The sequence below is a fragment of the Myodes glareolus genome, chromosome 19 (assembly GCF_982192425.1).
Source record: "Myodes glareolus chromosome 19, mMyoGla1.1, whole genome shotgun sequence".
NCBI lineage: Eukaryota > Metazoa > Chordata > Mammalia > Rodentia > Cricetidae > Myodes > Myodes glareolus.
The window spans coordinates 58580937-58598286 of NC_142044.1; the positions used below are offsets into that span (position 1 = coordinate 58580937).

General features: G+C 45.1%; 1 protein-coding gene across 3 annotated transcripts in view; it reads left to right on the forward strand.

Moving 5' to 3' along the window:
* Ano6 (anoctamin 6) overlaps positions 1 to 17350 on the forward strand; it is a 176605-nt gene that overhangs the window by 156117 nt on the left and 3138 nt on the right. For all 3 annotated transcript variants that reach the window (XM_048444763.3, XM_048444762.3, XM_048444764.3), the window contains 4 exons: positions 2884 to 3014; positions 5942 to 6147; positions 9853 to 10055; positions 11463 to 11568. In XM_048444763.3, coding sequence (XP_048300720.1) covers positions 2884 to 3014; positions 5942 to 6147; positions 9853 to 10055; positions 11463 to 11568 — 646 coding nt within the window. The remainder of the gene's footprint in view (positions 1 to 2883; positions 3015 to 5941; positions 6148 to 9852; positions 10056 to 11462; positions 11569 to 17350) is intronic.

Here is a 17350-nt window from a genome sequence, read left to right on the forward strand (position 1 = left end):
GAGCTATTTTCTAAGGTTTTAAAAGTTAGTGGGGAAGGCGTCTTTCCTAAATTAATCCCGACCTCAAGTAAGCTTGATCTCACAATTACAAAGATTTCCATTCTGGCCAAAGATAATGATGTCATGGTTTTAATTTCCTTCCCTGGCTTTAGACTTGAGAACCCCAAGTCTCGATTAGAATAGTGTCCCTGGGGTTGTGCTTCTGTGTGAACTAGCCTCTTCATTCCACACAGAATCCGGTACAGTGGGTGCCCATTACCCCTGCCTCCCAGAACCTCACTCCTCTGAACAATATTCAAGCCAGGAAGAGCCATCACGGCTTCCATTTGAGGTTGCTATGTCAAAAGAGCGCGGTGAAGGGTATTTGATTGAAAATTTCTTAAAACGTGGTCATTTCAGATCCACAGCATTCATTCAACTCAGATCCTAGACTGAACGGAGCCTATACCTAGGTTGGCCCCCGGTACAAAGCAGGCGCTGGGCTTGAGCCCTTGAGTGAATAAATGATACAGTGTTTTGCTGAACCCTGAGAAAGTCAGCCCTCAGGTCCTCCCAGCACTGATATTCAGGGCATTCTAGTACTTTCTTTTCTTCACAAAAGATGGTGCTAACACTAAAGAATGTTATAAAGACCCTAAAACACCTAGAACATTAATGTCTTTAGATATTTAGCCAGGGGATGGCTGTGACATTTTTTTCCCTTTATGTAACTTTTATCTTTTCAAAATGACCATGTACTTATATAACCAGGGAAGGGACTGTTGCATTAGAAAATGCCTGTCTTCAAGAGAGGCTGTGCATGAGGCCTCCATGGCCACACTCGCTCTTCACACACTCACGCTGCACAAGAACGTTGACTTCAGGCGTGAAATGTCCCTCAAGGGATGCGTGCTGGTGGGTGGGGATGTACCTAAGCAGCAATGGCATCTGAGAAGGCCAAGAGAAGATGAGATATAAAATATTATCACAACCTAGCAAACGGAAGTTTAGTAGTGCGTGTTTTGTTAATGTTACGGTAAATTTGTACAGAAGTTACTTTGTAACCTCTGCCTCTTGTCTTGGCAGGAGAGGGAAAGGCCCTCTGGTGGGGTTCATTTGTCTTTTTTAAAGATTTGTGGTAATTTTCACGTGTTGTCAAGGTTGAGATCTGGCACCAGAGTCACAGCCCAGGTGTGGTTTTGTTGTTGTTGTTTGGTCTGTTTGGTTTTGTTTGAAATCAAAACAACAATAACAGGAAACAAACTCTAAAGACTCAAGGCAGAGATGGATGGGTTTCTATTAGAGATGAGTGATTCAGCTCAGGAAAATGGAGCAAGAGGCCTAAAGCCAGGCCAAGAGTCACGTGGGAGGACAGCCTGGTAGGAGGGGTCTCTGCTGAGTTAGGTGTGGCCCTTGGATACCACCTGTGTTTAGGGCTGCTGGAGAGGCTACAGCATCGCAGATTCTGGTGCTTTCTCAGATCTTTGGATGGACATAGAGGAGGCTTGGCTTTGCTGTCCACAAATATTCCTCACCTGGAAACCAAGGTCCCAGTATCATAGCTCCGTCTTCAGTAGCCTCTTCCGGTTAGCTTGTTTGGGCCAGCAGGAAACCCTGTGATTGTGAGGAAATGTGCTGGCCCTCTCACCTGTCATGAATCCCATTAATCCTGGCATCAACCCTGGCCAGTGTACACCCGCATGTTTTAACTTTACCAAAGTAGAGCAGCTAGGAAGCCAGAGAATGTAGGTTCTGATTCAAGGGTATCCGAGTCTGAGTTCCTCTGTTTGCCCTGCCTCCTACAGAGGAAGTGGGGAGAGATGGGGAAGCCAAGGAGATATGGGGAAGCCAGGGCTATGTTTTGTGGAAGAGCATGAGCCTGGGTAAGCCTTGCTGGAGGTTCAGGATGACTGAAGAGAGCAGCAGAGAGAAGCCCCACGTACGTAGCGAGCCAACTCTCGTCAGCCTCGAATCTGAAACACTGTACCGCTTTCTTGTAGTGTTTGTCTTTACAGTCCCGCCATGAGTCCTGAGTGTCAGAATTCCAGACCCACACAAACCTGTCGTCTAACAACCGAAGTATAGGAGAGGCATGGGTGGACTTGAAGCCAGCTGTTTCTTGATGGGGTGGAGGTGCATGGCCAGTTCTGTTGCCATCTTGGGTCTGCTTTCAAGGCAGCTTGCCCTGGAAAGGGTGGGGAGCATTTATCAGGGACACAAGAAGCATGGTGTTCAGAAAGCGGAAGCAGATGGCTCGACGGGGGCAGTGTGCAGGGCTGTGCAGGGCTGGCTACGCACCCTGATCTAAAGGGCATGCATGTCTTTCCGTTGTCCTGAAGGTGTTTGCTGAGTTGGAGACCTAGTTTATAATTGTGCTTAGTGTTCTGCCGTAGCCCCTCACGTCCCTAAGAACACCCCTATCCTCGCTCTTAGACCCCACCCCAGTGCTCCAGCCTTGTTTCCTCCTTCCTGAGACCACAAGAGCTTCTGTTTTGAGCTGTCTGCCAAAGGCGGGTTTGCTCCTGCCTCAGGCTGTCTGTAGCCCCTGGTCCCTAGCTGGGAGGTTCTAGCCCTGCTATTCAGCCCTTTGTCCCCTTCACAGCCTCATACTAATGTCACCTGAGCATCCCCAGCTCCCCCTGCACCCAGATACAAACAGAACTCGTCTGCAGCAGGTACCACCAGCTGCGTTTGGCTTTTTTTTTTTTTCACTGACAATTTTCATGCTAGGAAAAAAAAATGTTTTTAATGGAAAAAATAGAAAACTGAAGATATTTAGCATGCAGAGGAGAAACTAATTTCTTGGGAGGATTACATATTCAGCTTTGAGACAGCAAGAAATACATCATGATGTGGCTCTGACAATATTCGTTCTAATTTATAATTTGATTTTTTTTCTGGCAGATGGGTCATGAATCTAATTGGACGATATAAGAGGGTTTCAGGGTCAGAAAACATCACTCCACGTTGGGAGCAGGATTATCATCTGCAGCCCATGGGCAAGCTGGGCTTGTTCTATGAGTATCTGGAAATGAGTAAGTATTCAGTAAAATCCGCTGGGCTATGTGTTGGAGCGGAAGGAATCTGTTGCTGAACCACAGAGTTATTTAGCATATTGCTATGGGTTAGTATGTTTTTCTCCAACAGGCAGAATTATATAGCAGAGAAAAATCAAAACTTTCAAATACGCTGTCTGTGTGTGGTTTTGTTAGTATTTGTGTTGTTCAGAGCTAAGGATTTATTACCAGGCAATGAAATGGGATTTTCCCTGAGGTACTCCTTCACTATAAGTTCTCATAGCGTTCTGACCGTGCTGTGTGTGAATGAACCCCAATCACTGTCGTTAGTTATGATTCACTGAGCTTAGGCCAGAGTCCATGCGGGCACTGCTATTAGCCAGAACAGAGTCACTGGACAAGCCTGTGAGAACATGGTCCCTCATGGCAGGAAGGGTTCCTTTCCCCTTTCAAACCTCACTCCTGCTTTAGATGGCCTCTCGTTTCTTCTGGGCAGGGTTTGTATACGGTGCCTTGAGTGACCGTATGAGAGAGGAGCCATTCGACTGTCCTGGCACAGACCCTGCCCCATCTCTTGAATGTCTTTTCCATTTGTGAATTGCCCACATAGGCCCTCTCTTTCTTCATTAATTGAACACGGTTTTGAGCTCTGTTGCCTTAAATAGATGCATCTCAGAACAGATTTTTATCAGAAACACTAACCTTACTATTGTAAATGGCATGCTTATATCTGAAAGATGACTAGCCATTTCGTATTTTGCATCTCTGCCCTTTGACCTAACCTTTGCAACAAATCACAATTTTTTAAGCTTGGGAAAACAGAAAAACAGGCATAAGAACCTGACAGGCCTTGTGTGTATGCATAGCGTTTGTATCTGCCAGGACAGTGCTTCCTGCAGACAGGAGGGAGATTATTTAATCGTAGTCTACGTATAAATATCTTCTAGAAAATAAACATAACACTCAGAAAGATTTGTCTGGCTGAGTAAACAGTCCACGTTGTGTGTGCATCAGCCTGGGGTCAGATTTGAAATTTGCTTTTGCTTTTTTATCAAGATTGGGTTTTATTAAGGGCACAGCATCAGTACGGAATGGATCGCAAGACAGCTACTAACTTTCTCTTCCCAGAGCCGTTATCAGCATTAATAGTAGTAGCTCCCGGGCACAGAATGTTATTTATTTGAGCCTCTCCCCAGCACAAAGACTTCAAAGAAGGTTATTTTTCCCCCCAATTAATTAGTTACATGAATGGCTTTAAGGGGAAAGGTTACGTAGCCACGCTTTGGGGAGAAGATGAACAGAAGTTTAGAGTTTCATGGGCCTGTTAAATAGTTATGAACTAATTATCTCAGTCTCATCCTACTCTATATTACATGCACGATATATGCTATCATAACAGCTGCTGTAGACAGACTTCGAAATTCTTACCATGCTTTGTAGCCATCCTAGCAATTCCCAGTGACTTAGAAAGCTTCCTGAGTTCCAGAGCACAGACAATGTTACTTTGTGTTTGATAACACAGTGGAATCTGTGTTTAGTCCTCCGAGCCTGTGAAAGATAAAATTTTCAGTACCATTTGAGTCCCTGTCTCATTTCTCTGAAAATAAATATTATCTCTGGGCATGGTGTCCTGCTGAGGTGACTTTCACAGTGTCCTCCCACTCTCGCCAGCAATGCCACCATCCCACAGGTGGCCCGTGCCCTCCACCAGCCATGTCTCCTTCCCTTTCTTTCCTGTCTGACTGGCTCTTGGTGGACCTCAGCAGAGCCAGTCAGCTCTTCCCTCTGCATGGCTGCTCTTGGAGGGCCAAGCAGCCCTGGCTCCCATAATCCAATGTATACATGAATGCCTCTTCCCCTGCTAGACTCAGCTACCAAGCACGACCTGGTACTCCCAGATATTTGTTGACCTTGAAGCATGTATGCGACTGCTACTCAGTCTTACATTTGTATTGCCCTACCTACTCTCAGTGCCCACGGAGGTTCTGCGCCCTATAATTTTTGTTCTTATTGTTACTGCTGCTAGCAAAGTTTTTGTTTTCTATCTAGTACATTTCCCCATGATTGGAGATTGAATAATTCTGGGGTATTAGGCAAAGTTGCCCGACAGAGTGCTAGGTCCTCACCCCAAGAACTTAAGGTGCAGAACAAAAGAGAAGAACAGCAACTGACCCTAAAACCGGAAGCTGAGGATACTGTTTGGAACATAGGTTCTATCTGTCATAGACACAGATCTCCTTGGTGACATCTTCATAGTTGGCAGACAGCATAGTGAAGGGCACCAAGGTGATGCAGTGAGCCCCCGTGTCTCTGGGCTGCCTTCTCCATCTTTGTTTTGTTAGTTCGACCCATCTCCAAGCTAATTTTCCGAAGTCAAGAGAATGATGGCTATTTTCATGTATTTCCTGTTGCTGAGTTAAAATACCCTGAGAGAAGCAATTTAAGGGGGAAGAGGTTCATTGTAGCTCACAGTCTGCTTGTCGCTAACACACTTCCTCCATTCCCTGAACATCGTCTTCACAGCCACACATTTCTGTTTCTCCTTGATTACTAGATACTTCCACTTTGTTCTATTTTAAAATCCCAAGCCTCGATCTGCTTCTGATAGTATCTTCACATAAAAAGGTGATAATATGCTTAGAATGACTCGACCGTGTTACCAGAAGGTAACGGTGGTTGAGTCAAAGAGCTTTCAACATGGCGCTTCCTTTGAGTGGACGTGTACAGAGGGAATGAGCTGTACTTAGTCTCCTTTCCTAGGTTTCCTATCTGCATTTTGTTTAATCCGTCTCGTTGTGAGCGCTGTGTTGTGATTGGCCATGAATGTGTCCCCTCACTCGGGTGGGTTCTTTGTTTGCCTTTATCTTTCTTTACAAGAGTGAAGGGAAATATGTTGTCCTGCCGTCTGTCTTCCCCTCCATGATGTGTGTCCGTTCCATTGACAGTTATTCAGTTTGGGTTCGTCACCTTATTTGTGGCCTCTTTCCCACTGGCTCCCCTGCTGGCTCTGGTGAACAATATATTGGAAATAAGAGTGGATGCGTGGAAGCTAACAACTCAGTATAGGCGCATGGTGCCAGAGAAAGCCCGGGACATCGGCGCGTGGCAGCCCATCATGCAAGGAATAGCCATTCTGGCTGTGGTGACCAACGTGAGTAGGCCCGGGATTGTCAGGGTATTCCTTCCACTGTCATGTTTATGGTCTGGGTGTTTTGCCTGCTTGTATGGGGACCACATGTGTGCTTGATGCTCCGTGAGGCCAGAGGGGATGTGGAAGCCCCTGGAACTGAAATTTCAGCTGGTTGTAAACCACCATGCAGGTGCTAGGAATAGAGAACCCAGGTCTTCTGCTGGAGCAGCAAGCATCCTCAACAAGAGCTGAGCTATTTCTCTAGCCCCCAGGGTGGCTTTTAGCCGCTGTACAACTATCTTTTTACAACACATTTTAATTGCTTATGATTATTATTGACTCACCCCATCAGGACATCCTCCACAGGTAGTACTGGTTCTCCCCTGCTGCTGAAGTCTCTATCCAGAGAAACAGTGATATGACGTCATATATGACGTAAAAGGCTTTTAAACACAGACAGATAGGGGTTCATTTAAGCATCCCACCGTATATCACTATATATTCTAAAATGACATCTTAAAAATATTAGTTGTGGCTACGGAGAAACCCTGTCTTGAAAAGCCAAAAATAAATAAATAGAATAGAATAAAATATAAACTGTGATGAAGGAGAAATTGGCCATCCTAACTGGGTGTTAGTTACCCTCTTGTCTCCAGGGAAACAGCTCTTACAGGAGGTGGGGCAGTCCCTGCACCATGGCTGCAGCAACCTCGGGAAAGAACACAACTGGCTTGTACAGGCTGTACAGGCTGTGTGTCTGTGCGCAGGCCAAGAGGCAGCCTTTAGGCAGAGCAGCGTAATGCCAGCCAATTAAAGGGTCTCTTGCCTACAAATATCCTCCAAACCAGGGTTATTTCTACCCATATTTCACCACCAATCTCACCAGGCCAGCTTGCCAAGCAAATGATTTTTTAATTTTAGCTTCTTAAACCACAGTTGCTGAATCCCCATGAACGAAGTCCTGCGAAAGCAGAAGAGGGAGAGGCAGTGTCTGTCTGAGGCTCCGGAGGAGGGAAGTGGCTGTGGAGTCAGGCCATCTGAGTTCCACTTCCCACACCACAGCTTGAGCTGTGTGATCTTGGCTCTGTACACTTCAGAGCCCCGTTTTATATTCGTTAGACGAATGATTCTGTACTCAGCATGGTTTGGGAAGTCAGTGAGCTACAGCAGACACATGGAGCTGGGTCCTCGTTCACATAGTTGCTGCTATTTAACTTCATTACTCGACATCATTAACTCAGCTCTCTGAGGACTCTGACAGGCACCAACAGGAACCTCAAAACCATCACCCCCTTGACTGGATACAATGAAACAAGTTATGTGGAACACAGCTGTCACCCCCACCCCCACGAGTTTTCTGAATTGCAGCCTACCTCTAGCTTTGGGGAACTGATAGATTAAATCAGTTTCTTTCCACCCAAATAGCCCCTAGCTTCAGTGCCCACTGCGTTTCACAATGAAGAGTGATGTTTAGAGCCATGACAACAAGGCCTTTCAAATGCTACAGTCAAGAAAGCACGAATCTGCCACAGCCAGTACGCTATAGTACGTTAGGCAGGGCAGGAACGTGGATCTGTGTGCTTTAGGGAAGCTTCTGGCAGAAAGGTTTGAAACTAAAAGGGTTTTTGTTTGACCTTCAGAAACAAATAAAAAAAATTGATGTTGTTCAAATTCCTGATTCCTCAAGCATTCTGGAGTGATTGTGTTAGATACACAATCCCTCTGTCCATGCCGTGGCTCTACTCCATGAACACAGATCGGGCATTGATTGGGTTTCCAAAGCACTGTGTGAGTGTGAGTGTGTGTGTATATTCACACAGGCTCACACATACACACACACACACACACACACACACACACACACACATGCACACACACCAACTAATTGGGACTGCCGGTTATTTTTTTTCTGTAATATACTCTAAAAAAGCCCTTTCCTAGATTTGGGTTGTTTCTTAAACTATGGAAAACCCTTCAGTCCACACTGTCAGCATTTGTTACACTTATAAATGCATTGTAAATATGCACACAGGTAACCGTGAAACATGAGCCCTTACCCCACATATATAACCCTCCCCCTGAAACCCCCACATGATAGTCACCACCTAGTGTACAAAAGAAGAAAGAGAGGCCACCAAGGCAGGAGACGCCAAGCGGACGTGTGCTGTGAAGTCATTTGAGTTAAGGCTGATGGTTCCAGAAATAAGTGCAGCTGACATTGTTGTGCCTTGCCAGAGCATCTGCTATTGAAGAGCAATTTTAATTTATTTTGATATAAATGGAACTTGTGTGTAGAACAGCATGGGAAATGAGGCAAGCTACGTTATGTGTATTCTTGCAGTGTGTGTCAGAGCAGATCAATTCAGGGAGAAAAGGTGCCTTGTCAGAAAATGAGAGAATTTTCTTTTTTCTTGGAATTTTTATACTTTCCTGAAGCATGTCTTCTGGTGATTCTGTGAAAAGGTAGTATTGAGCTAAATGACAGCAGGGTAACTTCATCTACTGAAGTCTGGCAAATGCCATATCTTCTTGTCTTACTTTACTCTTGACAGGCGACACACATGCATGCATGCATAGATACATATATACATACCCACACACACCTCACTGCTGACAAGCAGACACACATGCATGCATACACACACACGGGGCGGGGGGATGATTGATTCTTCACATCTCAGAAAGCAAGGAAATTAGCTTGCTTTGCCTGGATCTTGTTTGTGGTCTCACTGCAACTAAACCATGTGTCCAGATGAATACTATTAAAAATCACTTTGCACCAAAACATGTCTATTCTTGGGCTCAGTTGGTGCTTGGCCTAAAGTGCATACCTTTTGTCCTTTCTGCAAAATAATTTTATATATCAGAGTTGAAAGCCCAAATTAAAGATCTTTGGGGAAGGTCCATGTAGTTCTAAATAGGCTTTCGGCCTAATATGCTTCTGCCTGGGGGTAGACACAGACTCATAATTGACCTGTTTACTCTTTCTATGCAGGAACATGCTAAACCATGTTATACGATAATTTGTGATTTCAGAACTTTATCCAGTTAATCTTTTGGAAGTTTGGCTGCTCAGATTAGATGTTTTAAAGCTGGCCTTGTTTCCTGACTGAGGAATAGAATAAACCCAATATAGTTTATCAGGCCATGGATTGTCTAAGTAAGTCTAAGATACCTTGGGGGTAAGGAGTGTGAGGTTAGTGGCCATTTTATAACTGTGCATCAAGAGAGAGGTATTTTGTTCAATTCTCATTCTTCTTTGAGAGAGACAAGTGATTTTTATGAAAAAGCAGTTTTATATAAATTCTTTATTCTACAAATAAGTTAATAAAACAAGATTATCTTCCTAATACAATATATCACAAGAGCATGCTGATTCTAAATCATGACAGACTTCTGGTTGTCCCAGGTAGAGCTCTAAGGTTAACTAGATATTACGGATTTACACACAAGTTATACAAGCCAGTCCTGTTCTTCATGGTGCCACAGTGCAGTTAATCTCAACCAATGGTGTTTAAAGTGTCTCCCAAGCTCAGCAGCCAACTATCGGGCCTTTCCCTCATGCCTCCCCGTAGAATGGGAGACCTCCCTCCAAAGTGTCTTCTGCTTTCAATATGTATACCTCACACTTAGAATCACCACTCGGTAAAACCGCGATTCTGCCCTACAGTGAACCATGGCTACCACTCTAAGTTAACATCTCCTTTCTCGTTTTCCACAACACAGGCTATGATCATTGCTTTCACATCAGACATGATCCCCCGCCTGGTGTATTATTGGTCCTTCTCCATCCCTCCCTATGGGGACCACAGTTCCTACACCATGGACGGCTACATCAACAACACTCTCTCTGTCTTCAACATCACCGACTTCAAAAATGCAGACAAAGAAAACCCATACATTGGACTTGGCGACTATACCTTGTGCAGGCAAGTTTTGATTTATCTGTCTAAAAATGGACTTCGTCTTATGAAAGCCTCTTTGGTATGTGTGGTAAGTTCTATCTGGTGTCATTTCAGTCTGTGTTAAGAGACAGTTTTCACATGGCTTTCTTTTCAGTAATACTCAAAAACAAACAAGCAAATCAAAGCTAACAAAGACCAAGTGCAGAACTTTTAAACCAAATTTGAATGGCGTGCAAACGGACACATAAAACTGATGGAGGCGAGGAGTCTGTGGCTTCTAGAAATGGAGACGGCTGAGAGTTTTACACACTGAAATCACTCAGTTCTAAGAGTGCCATGTGAGGCTGAGGAATGTAGCTCAGCTCGTAGTTCTTGCTGAGCTGACACAAATCATGAATGCAGGAGTAGCCGTGCCTGCCCGCAACCCCAGCACAGAGGAGGTAGTTGCAGGTGAATTGCTTCTAGCAGAGGCAAGTTTGGGATACGCAGTAAGTTCAAGGACACCCTGGGATACAAAGCAAAACTATTTAGCAAAATAAAATAGAAGAAGAAAGAAAGAAGCATGCAGGCTGTGGCTCAGCGGTAGGAATGCTTGCCTCCCATGGGCATGGCCCTGGGTTCTGTTCCCAGCAGTGAAACGAAAGAGAAATAAGACATCTTAAGGACAGCCCAAAGCTAATGATGACACACTGGCACCTCACTGAGCAACAACGTAAGGATGGATGCAATGGGATGTCTCCAGTGTTCTGCATTGGTGGCTGGGAGGTCAACATGGATAGTGCACCCTAACTCACTTACCAGTTGGTAGTTTGTTGACCATGTAGGTCATGCAAATTGATTCTCTCTATTACAGATTCTTAAACGCAAATTCATTTAATTCAGCTGCTCAAAGCCATTCGGGTTCAGATTTTCAGTAACACAACTAAGACATCAGAGCAAAAGAACTGGTCCAAGTGGACTGCACATATTCCGATCTCAGCAATTGCAGTCTTGTGGGTCTAATAGTTTACAGCCGAGAAGTCAGAAGTGGGCAGCCCGATGAAGACAACAGAGTTAGGTGAAGAGTTAACCTGCAGGTGGTGATTCCTTGTGGAAATGCCAGGTCTGATGGCCAAGATAGCCGAATTGTTTAATGTCTTTTCAGAAAGCAGGGATAAAGTTGGGAAAACTATGTAAATACTTTGTTACCTTATGAAGATTCACCTTATTTTACACAGCTAGAATCCACCATTTTCGGATTACACGCTCAGGAAGTTACTACGGGTTAATTTTCTCCCGGTATTTGATACCAAACTGAACTTTAAGTGAGATGTGTGTGATGTTCCCCTGAAAAGTCGTTGTGTTGAGAACGACTCTGGTTTTAAACTGGGTTCTTGTTTGCAATAGTAATCCACAAGATTTGTCTGCTAACATGCCTGGTTGTGTTTTCAGATACCGTGACTTCCGAAACCCACCCGGGCACCCACAGGAGTATAAACACAACATCTACTATTGGCACGTGATCGCCGCCAAGCTGGCTTTTATCATTGTCATGGAGGTGAGAGGAGTGTGCTCTCAGAGCGACAGCTTTGCGTGTTCCCAGGCCTTGTCTGTCCTTTACGTGTTGGCATCTCTGTGAAGTGAATCACCCTTCCTTCCTACTGCTTGCTAATGACTGTCTTAGGACACAGACTAATCAGTGTTGGCCTGAGAACAGACCTTCCATAACGCTCTGAATGAAATGGCCGTCTGCTTTAAATGTTAAAAAACGGGCCACGTCGAGGGAGATTCCATTCCACTCAACACAGTCCTAACTGGGTGTCTCTCGTCCTTTGGGGAGCTGAGCAGCATGTTGGATTGTGAAAGGCCTGTGCCCGTGAGGCTATGATGTGTCTGTTCCCAGCTGCTGCAAGTAGCACACCAACTCCTTCTAGTGTCTCTCTCTCTCTCTCTCTCTCAAATTAGCGCTAAGAAAACGACACAGCTGTAGGTTGTCAATTGAGCTAGCCAATGACTTTCTTTCTCAGAGTGGATTAACTGGTAACAAATTACAAAGCCTCAAAATTTGTTATGCAAAGAAAGAAATCAACCCTTGCTTGTTTACGCCACTGTAGGTAAGTTTTCTGCCGTGTATAAAAACACCAATCAAACAAATTCTGAGACTTTGGAATCTGATTAAAAAAAAAAAAAAACAAACACCAAAGACTAAAAAAATGGGTGACGGAGGACATGGAGCAGAAAGTACAACACATGTCATAAAGGAGGGTGCAACTCACCAAAGATAGGAGCCAGAGAAAAGAGTCAGGTGACTGGCCAAGAAAACAGATTAGAATGGGGGAAGGAGTCTCCGCAGCAACCACAGAGCTGGCAAGGACAGCTCTAGTACTTCAGAGTGCTCACCTAACCTGCAAATGCAGCGAGAGGGAGTAACTGAAATGTTTAACACAACAGGAGCCACTGGTGAGCCACAGGCCTTTGCAGGAAGTGATGGCAAACTTTCAGAGAACACAGAGGAGGAAGTGTTCCTTGGCTTCTGGGAGGCTAGAATAGCCTAGAAGACAAGTTCTCAAGGTGTGTGCCATGACCATTGGAAATACGTGTTTTATGATGGTCTTAGGAACTGAGACACAGTTCATGAGCAAAATTACAGTTATGACGTAGCAATGAAAATAAATTTATAGCCGGGGGTTCCTGAGACCATCGGAGATGTGTGTTTTCCGATGGTCGCAACCTACAGGTTGAGAATCCCTGGCCTAGATCCTAGACACAGACAAGCGTAGGCACAGAGGGGAAACTGCTGGACACAGCGGCATGTTTTTATACCAGTGCTGGGGAGGCAGAGGTGCCTCACCCCTGCGAGTACCAGGCCAGCCAGAGCTACACTGTAAGACACTGTCTCAAACAAAACAAAGCAAAACAAAACAAAAAAAAATTTTCAAAACTCTAAAGAGAAAAGAAAGGAACACTAAAGTCCTTCTCATCAGAAATTTCTACAAGAAATTCTACAAGAAATCCTTGTAGAATATGTATAGTGAACCTACAGGATATTTTTAAAAGACAGCATCACGCCATATTGGCTTTAACCAGAAATGAAACCCACTGCCTGTGAATGTTAGCAACCTCTACAGAGATGAATTTGGAGAAGATGAGTCTTGCCCTTCCTCTGTTGGGCCCCTTCCATCACACCTGGCTGCCGCTCCCTATGAATTTGGAGAAGATGAGTCTTGCCCTTCCTCTGTTGGGCCCCTTCCATCACACTCCCTATTGTGCTCCCCAACTCTACTCTACGGCTCTTCCCTGAGTGAGGTCAGGGTCCCCAAAGGCATGGCAGTGTTTGCTTTCCACACTCCTTTCTCTCCTCCCTTCTCCCCCTCAGCTCTAGCCGTTCCTTCGCTGCCTAAGTCATTGGCCTCTGCTCTGGCTGAGGTGGCCATCTCCAGGTCTGTCTGGTGGTGAATTCCTTTAGCAGCGTCTCCGCCCATGTTACCCAGCAGTGAGCACAGGACAGCCGACCTCTCACTCTTCCATGAAGCATCTCCGTTCAGCTTCAGGAAACCACTTAAAAAAAAAAAAAGCAGAAAAATTGAGAATGATAACGGGATCAGTTCAGCCAAAGGAAGTAACAACGCCAGACAATGCATCCACAATAGTGTATCTTCTGGCATAAAAAAGATCTGTGTGCTCAAAGGGAAAAGCGGCTGTCAGTCAAAGACAGACGCGCATCAGCCCACACCTTCAGCTATCTCTGCGAAAAAGTGACAAGCTGCACAGTTAGGTCACACCCTGGACCAAGTGGGCCTGGCCGACACGCACAGAACACTGCCCTGCGCCCGGGGTGATGCATGCATTCTGCTCCTCTCCAGAGCAGCATCCCCAAGGGCATGTCACCCGGGAAGCCGCACAACAAGTCTCAGCACGTTTTTAAAAATTAAAATCTTATCAAGTGGCTTTCCCGAGGACAGTGCAATTAAATGAGAAAGTAGTCAGAAAAATCCGGGAAAGTACACATGTGCACAGAAATTAAATGACATATTCGCAGACAACCAACAAACCAGCAAATGAATTAAGAAGGGATTTTTCTTTTAACTTCTAAGCAAATGATAGTGGAAACAAGCGTGCCAAAAGCTGTGGGATACACTGAACGTGGCACTGGGGTAAGTCTGTATCAGTGGCTACATCACACTCGCAGGAGAATCCCAAATAGCCTGCCATCGTGCCTCAAGGGTGAGAAACACAAGCTTCTCTCCTCGACTCCCAGAGCCCAGCACCACCAAACCTGTCTGCCTAGTTCCCTCCAGACAGCTGCCTTACTCCCATGAGCTCTCATACCCACGCTAGTCAAGCCCAGACTGTCCCTCAGCCCCAAACACAGTCTACTCCTCTGCGCTGTAACGTCTTCATCTGGCCAGATGCTCGGACAGTGTTCTTTGAGTCCTTCGTGCCCTTTTCCTTTTCTCTCACCCAGCATCCAAGCCTGTTGGCTTTCTCCTCAACATTAGGCCATTGACCTCTGCTTGGAGCCTTGCCTGCTTTCACCATGTGTTGGCTAGCTTCGTGATGCTGTAGCGATACTAGCAGGTTTACTCCGGCTGTTATTTTCTTCCTTTGGGCCTCTGCTGAGGTGGCACCCCAAACCAGGGGAAGGCTATAGAGAGGAAGCCACTCCCCTCATGGCAGCCAATAAGTAGGGGTAGAGTCCCGGTGTCCCCAGAACAATAACCTAACCTCCTCCTGCCATGTAGCATGAGGGGCCAGCTTGTTGTGGTATCTGTTCCCGCCTGGTACCCCACAGCTGGCAAGTCCCAGAGAAAATCAATCACACAGAGATCTCTATAAGTTATAAAGCTGATTGGCCCATTAGGTCAGGCTACTTGTTAGTCCTTGTAACTTATATTAATCCATTATCATTATCTATGTTAGCCATATGGCTTGGTACCTCTTTCAGCTGTCAGCTCACATGTTGTTGCCTCTTCGGTGGTCTGCGCAGGAATGGCAGAGGGAGTTTCCTCCTCCCTAGCCTTATCCTATTCTCATTGTCCCGCCTCTACTTCCTGTCTGGTTGACCCACCTATACTTCCTGCCTGGCCAATCAGCATTTTATTAAAATACATGATTGACAGAATACAGACAATACTCCCACACTATTGCCAAATCCCATCCCCTCAACCAAATTGCAGGCTGGGAGCCAACCTTCAACATAGGCCTTTGGAGAAACTGTATGGACACCAAGATCTACCAGGCCAGAGGCACCATCATTTCTTGCCTGGCTGGGAACCAGTCTCTACCTGGAGACCACTGTGCTCTGACCTCAGAGCAAAAGTCAGAGACCCTGTGGTGCCGTCCAAGATCTCACACCATCCTGTTATGTCTGTGGTTCTCACTATCACTCCTTCTTCCAGCTTTGCCATTCCAGATCATGTTCTGGAAGCTTCCCCTGCCCTGACTTCTGCCCTCCTGATACCTGCATATTCCCTTGGTCCTTAAACCCTTTGCCGAGTGATTTATGTGCAAACTGCTCAGCATAGCGTCTCTGTGATGTGTTCAGCGTCCTGTCACACTCAGGGGGCCTGCACTGGTCCAGGTTCTCCCAAGGCTCTAAGCAGTTCTTGACACTTCTAGGCACAATCCATTTTTTAATGTATTTTTATAGAAACTCATCTTAATCCATTTTTAAGTGTTTTTATGGCAACTCATCTTTATCCCCTTTGTGCACCAAAAATACACAACCACACAACCAAAAGGACTTTTTAGAATTGGAGACTAACACAAGAAGTTTAACTTCATTAGCAGTCACAGAAATACAAAGCAAGACCAGTCATGGTTCACTTGCAAATCAGAAAATTAGCAAGTTTTTTTTTTTAAAAAAAAAAAGTGGGGAGATGCCACCAATGCTGACAAGAAGAAGCATGGCTGAAACTGCCTGCTGGTGGTGCCAGCCAAGCCAGTGCAAATGCTCAGGAAAGCACTGGATGTGGGTGCCTGCTGAGCCAGTGCAACTGCTGGGGAAAGTGGTCTGTTACTTCATAAACCTGGCCGTTCATGTGTCCAAGTGTCTCAGCAGCGCCCCCTCTAGCTTCGGGCTCTTAAACTTACAGAGAAGATTCAAGGAGTTACATATTCACAAGGACACGAGAACTGGAAAGCAGCCCAATGCCTACATAGGGAACAAATATGTTAGGGCTTACTCACCAGGAGCATTATCCACCAGTGGAAGTAAATGAGCCGGCTACGAAACGCCAGTGAAGAATCTTAGAAACTAGTTTTGAATTTTTTTCTGTTGTAAAAGGAGCAACAGGCTGCTTTCTGCCACCCAGTTCCTGGCCACCTGGCTAGCTTATACCCCGAAATAACAACACACAAATTGTATTCATTTAAACACTGCCTGGCCCATTAGTTCTAGCCTCTTATTGGCTAACTCTCACATATTGATTCAACCCATTTCTAATCATCTGTATTGCCTCTTGACTGTGGCTTATTGGCATGAGTCTAACCAGTGTCTGTCTCGGAAAGAAGAGCCTGCCTGACTCTGCCTTCTTCCCAGCATTCTTTTCGTTCTACTCCACCTATCTAAGCTGCTGTCCTATCAAAAGGCCAAGGCAGTCTCTTTATTTAACCAATGAAAGCAACACATAGAAAGAAGACCCTCCTACATCATTTTTCTGAAGCCTATGTAAAGGGGCTGGAGAGAAGTTTCACCAGTTTTGCAGAGGACCCAGAAACAGTTTCCAGCAACCAGTGGCAGCTCAGAACCATTTGTAACTCCAGTTCCAGGTGCTTGGATGCCCCCTTCTATCCTCCACAGGCACTGTGCAAACATGGTACACAGACACACATACATACATACATACATGGAAAACATATAAAAAGATTCTTAAACTACTATAAAATATTATTTTTATAAAGCTCAAATCAAGTAAGGTGAAATACATTAATAGTGAATACATATATATTTTGGTATTTTTTATAGTAAATTTACTTACAAATATAGGATAATATTGACCTTTGGGAAAGGAACAGGGAAAAGTACACAAAATGCAACAGTCTGTCAGTGGCTGGACTTTATAATTTACAGAGGATTTGGAGGCAGTCATTTTATTATTATTTTTATTACATAGGTTAGACTGGCCTCAGACTCAGTCTCCCATGCTCTGGATGACAAGGAATTCACTGGCCTTCACCTTTATAAGTAGTATTATGTGGATGAGGATGCACACGCTAGGATACAGTCCTCTCCACGTACCAAAAAAACACAGGCTGTATGAACGCTGACCGGTCATTTGTTACATGCTGTTGCTTTGAGACTATCTGTCTTGTCCCAACACACTGCCATGATGACAGTC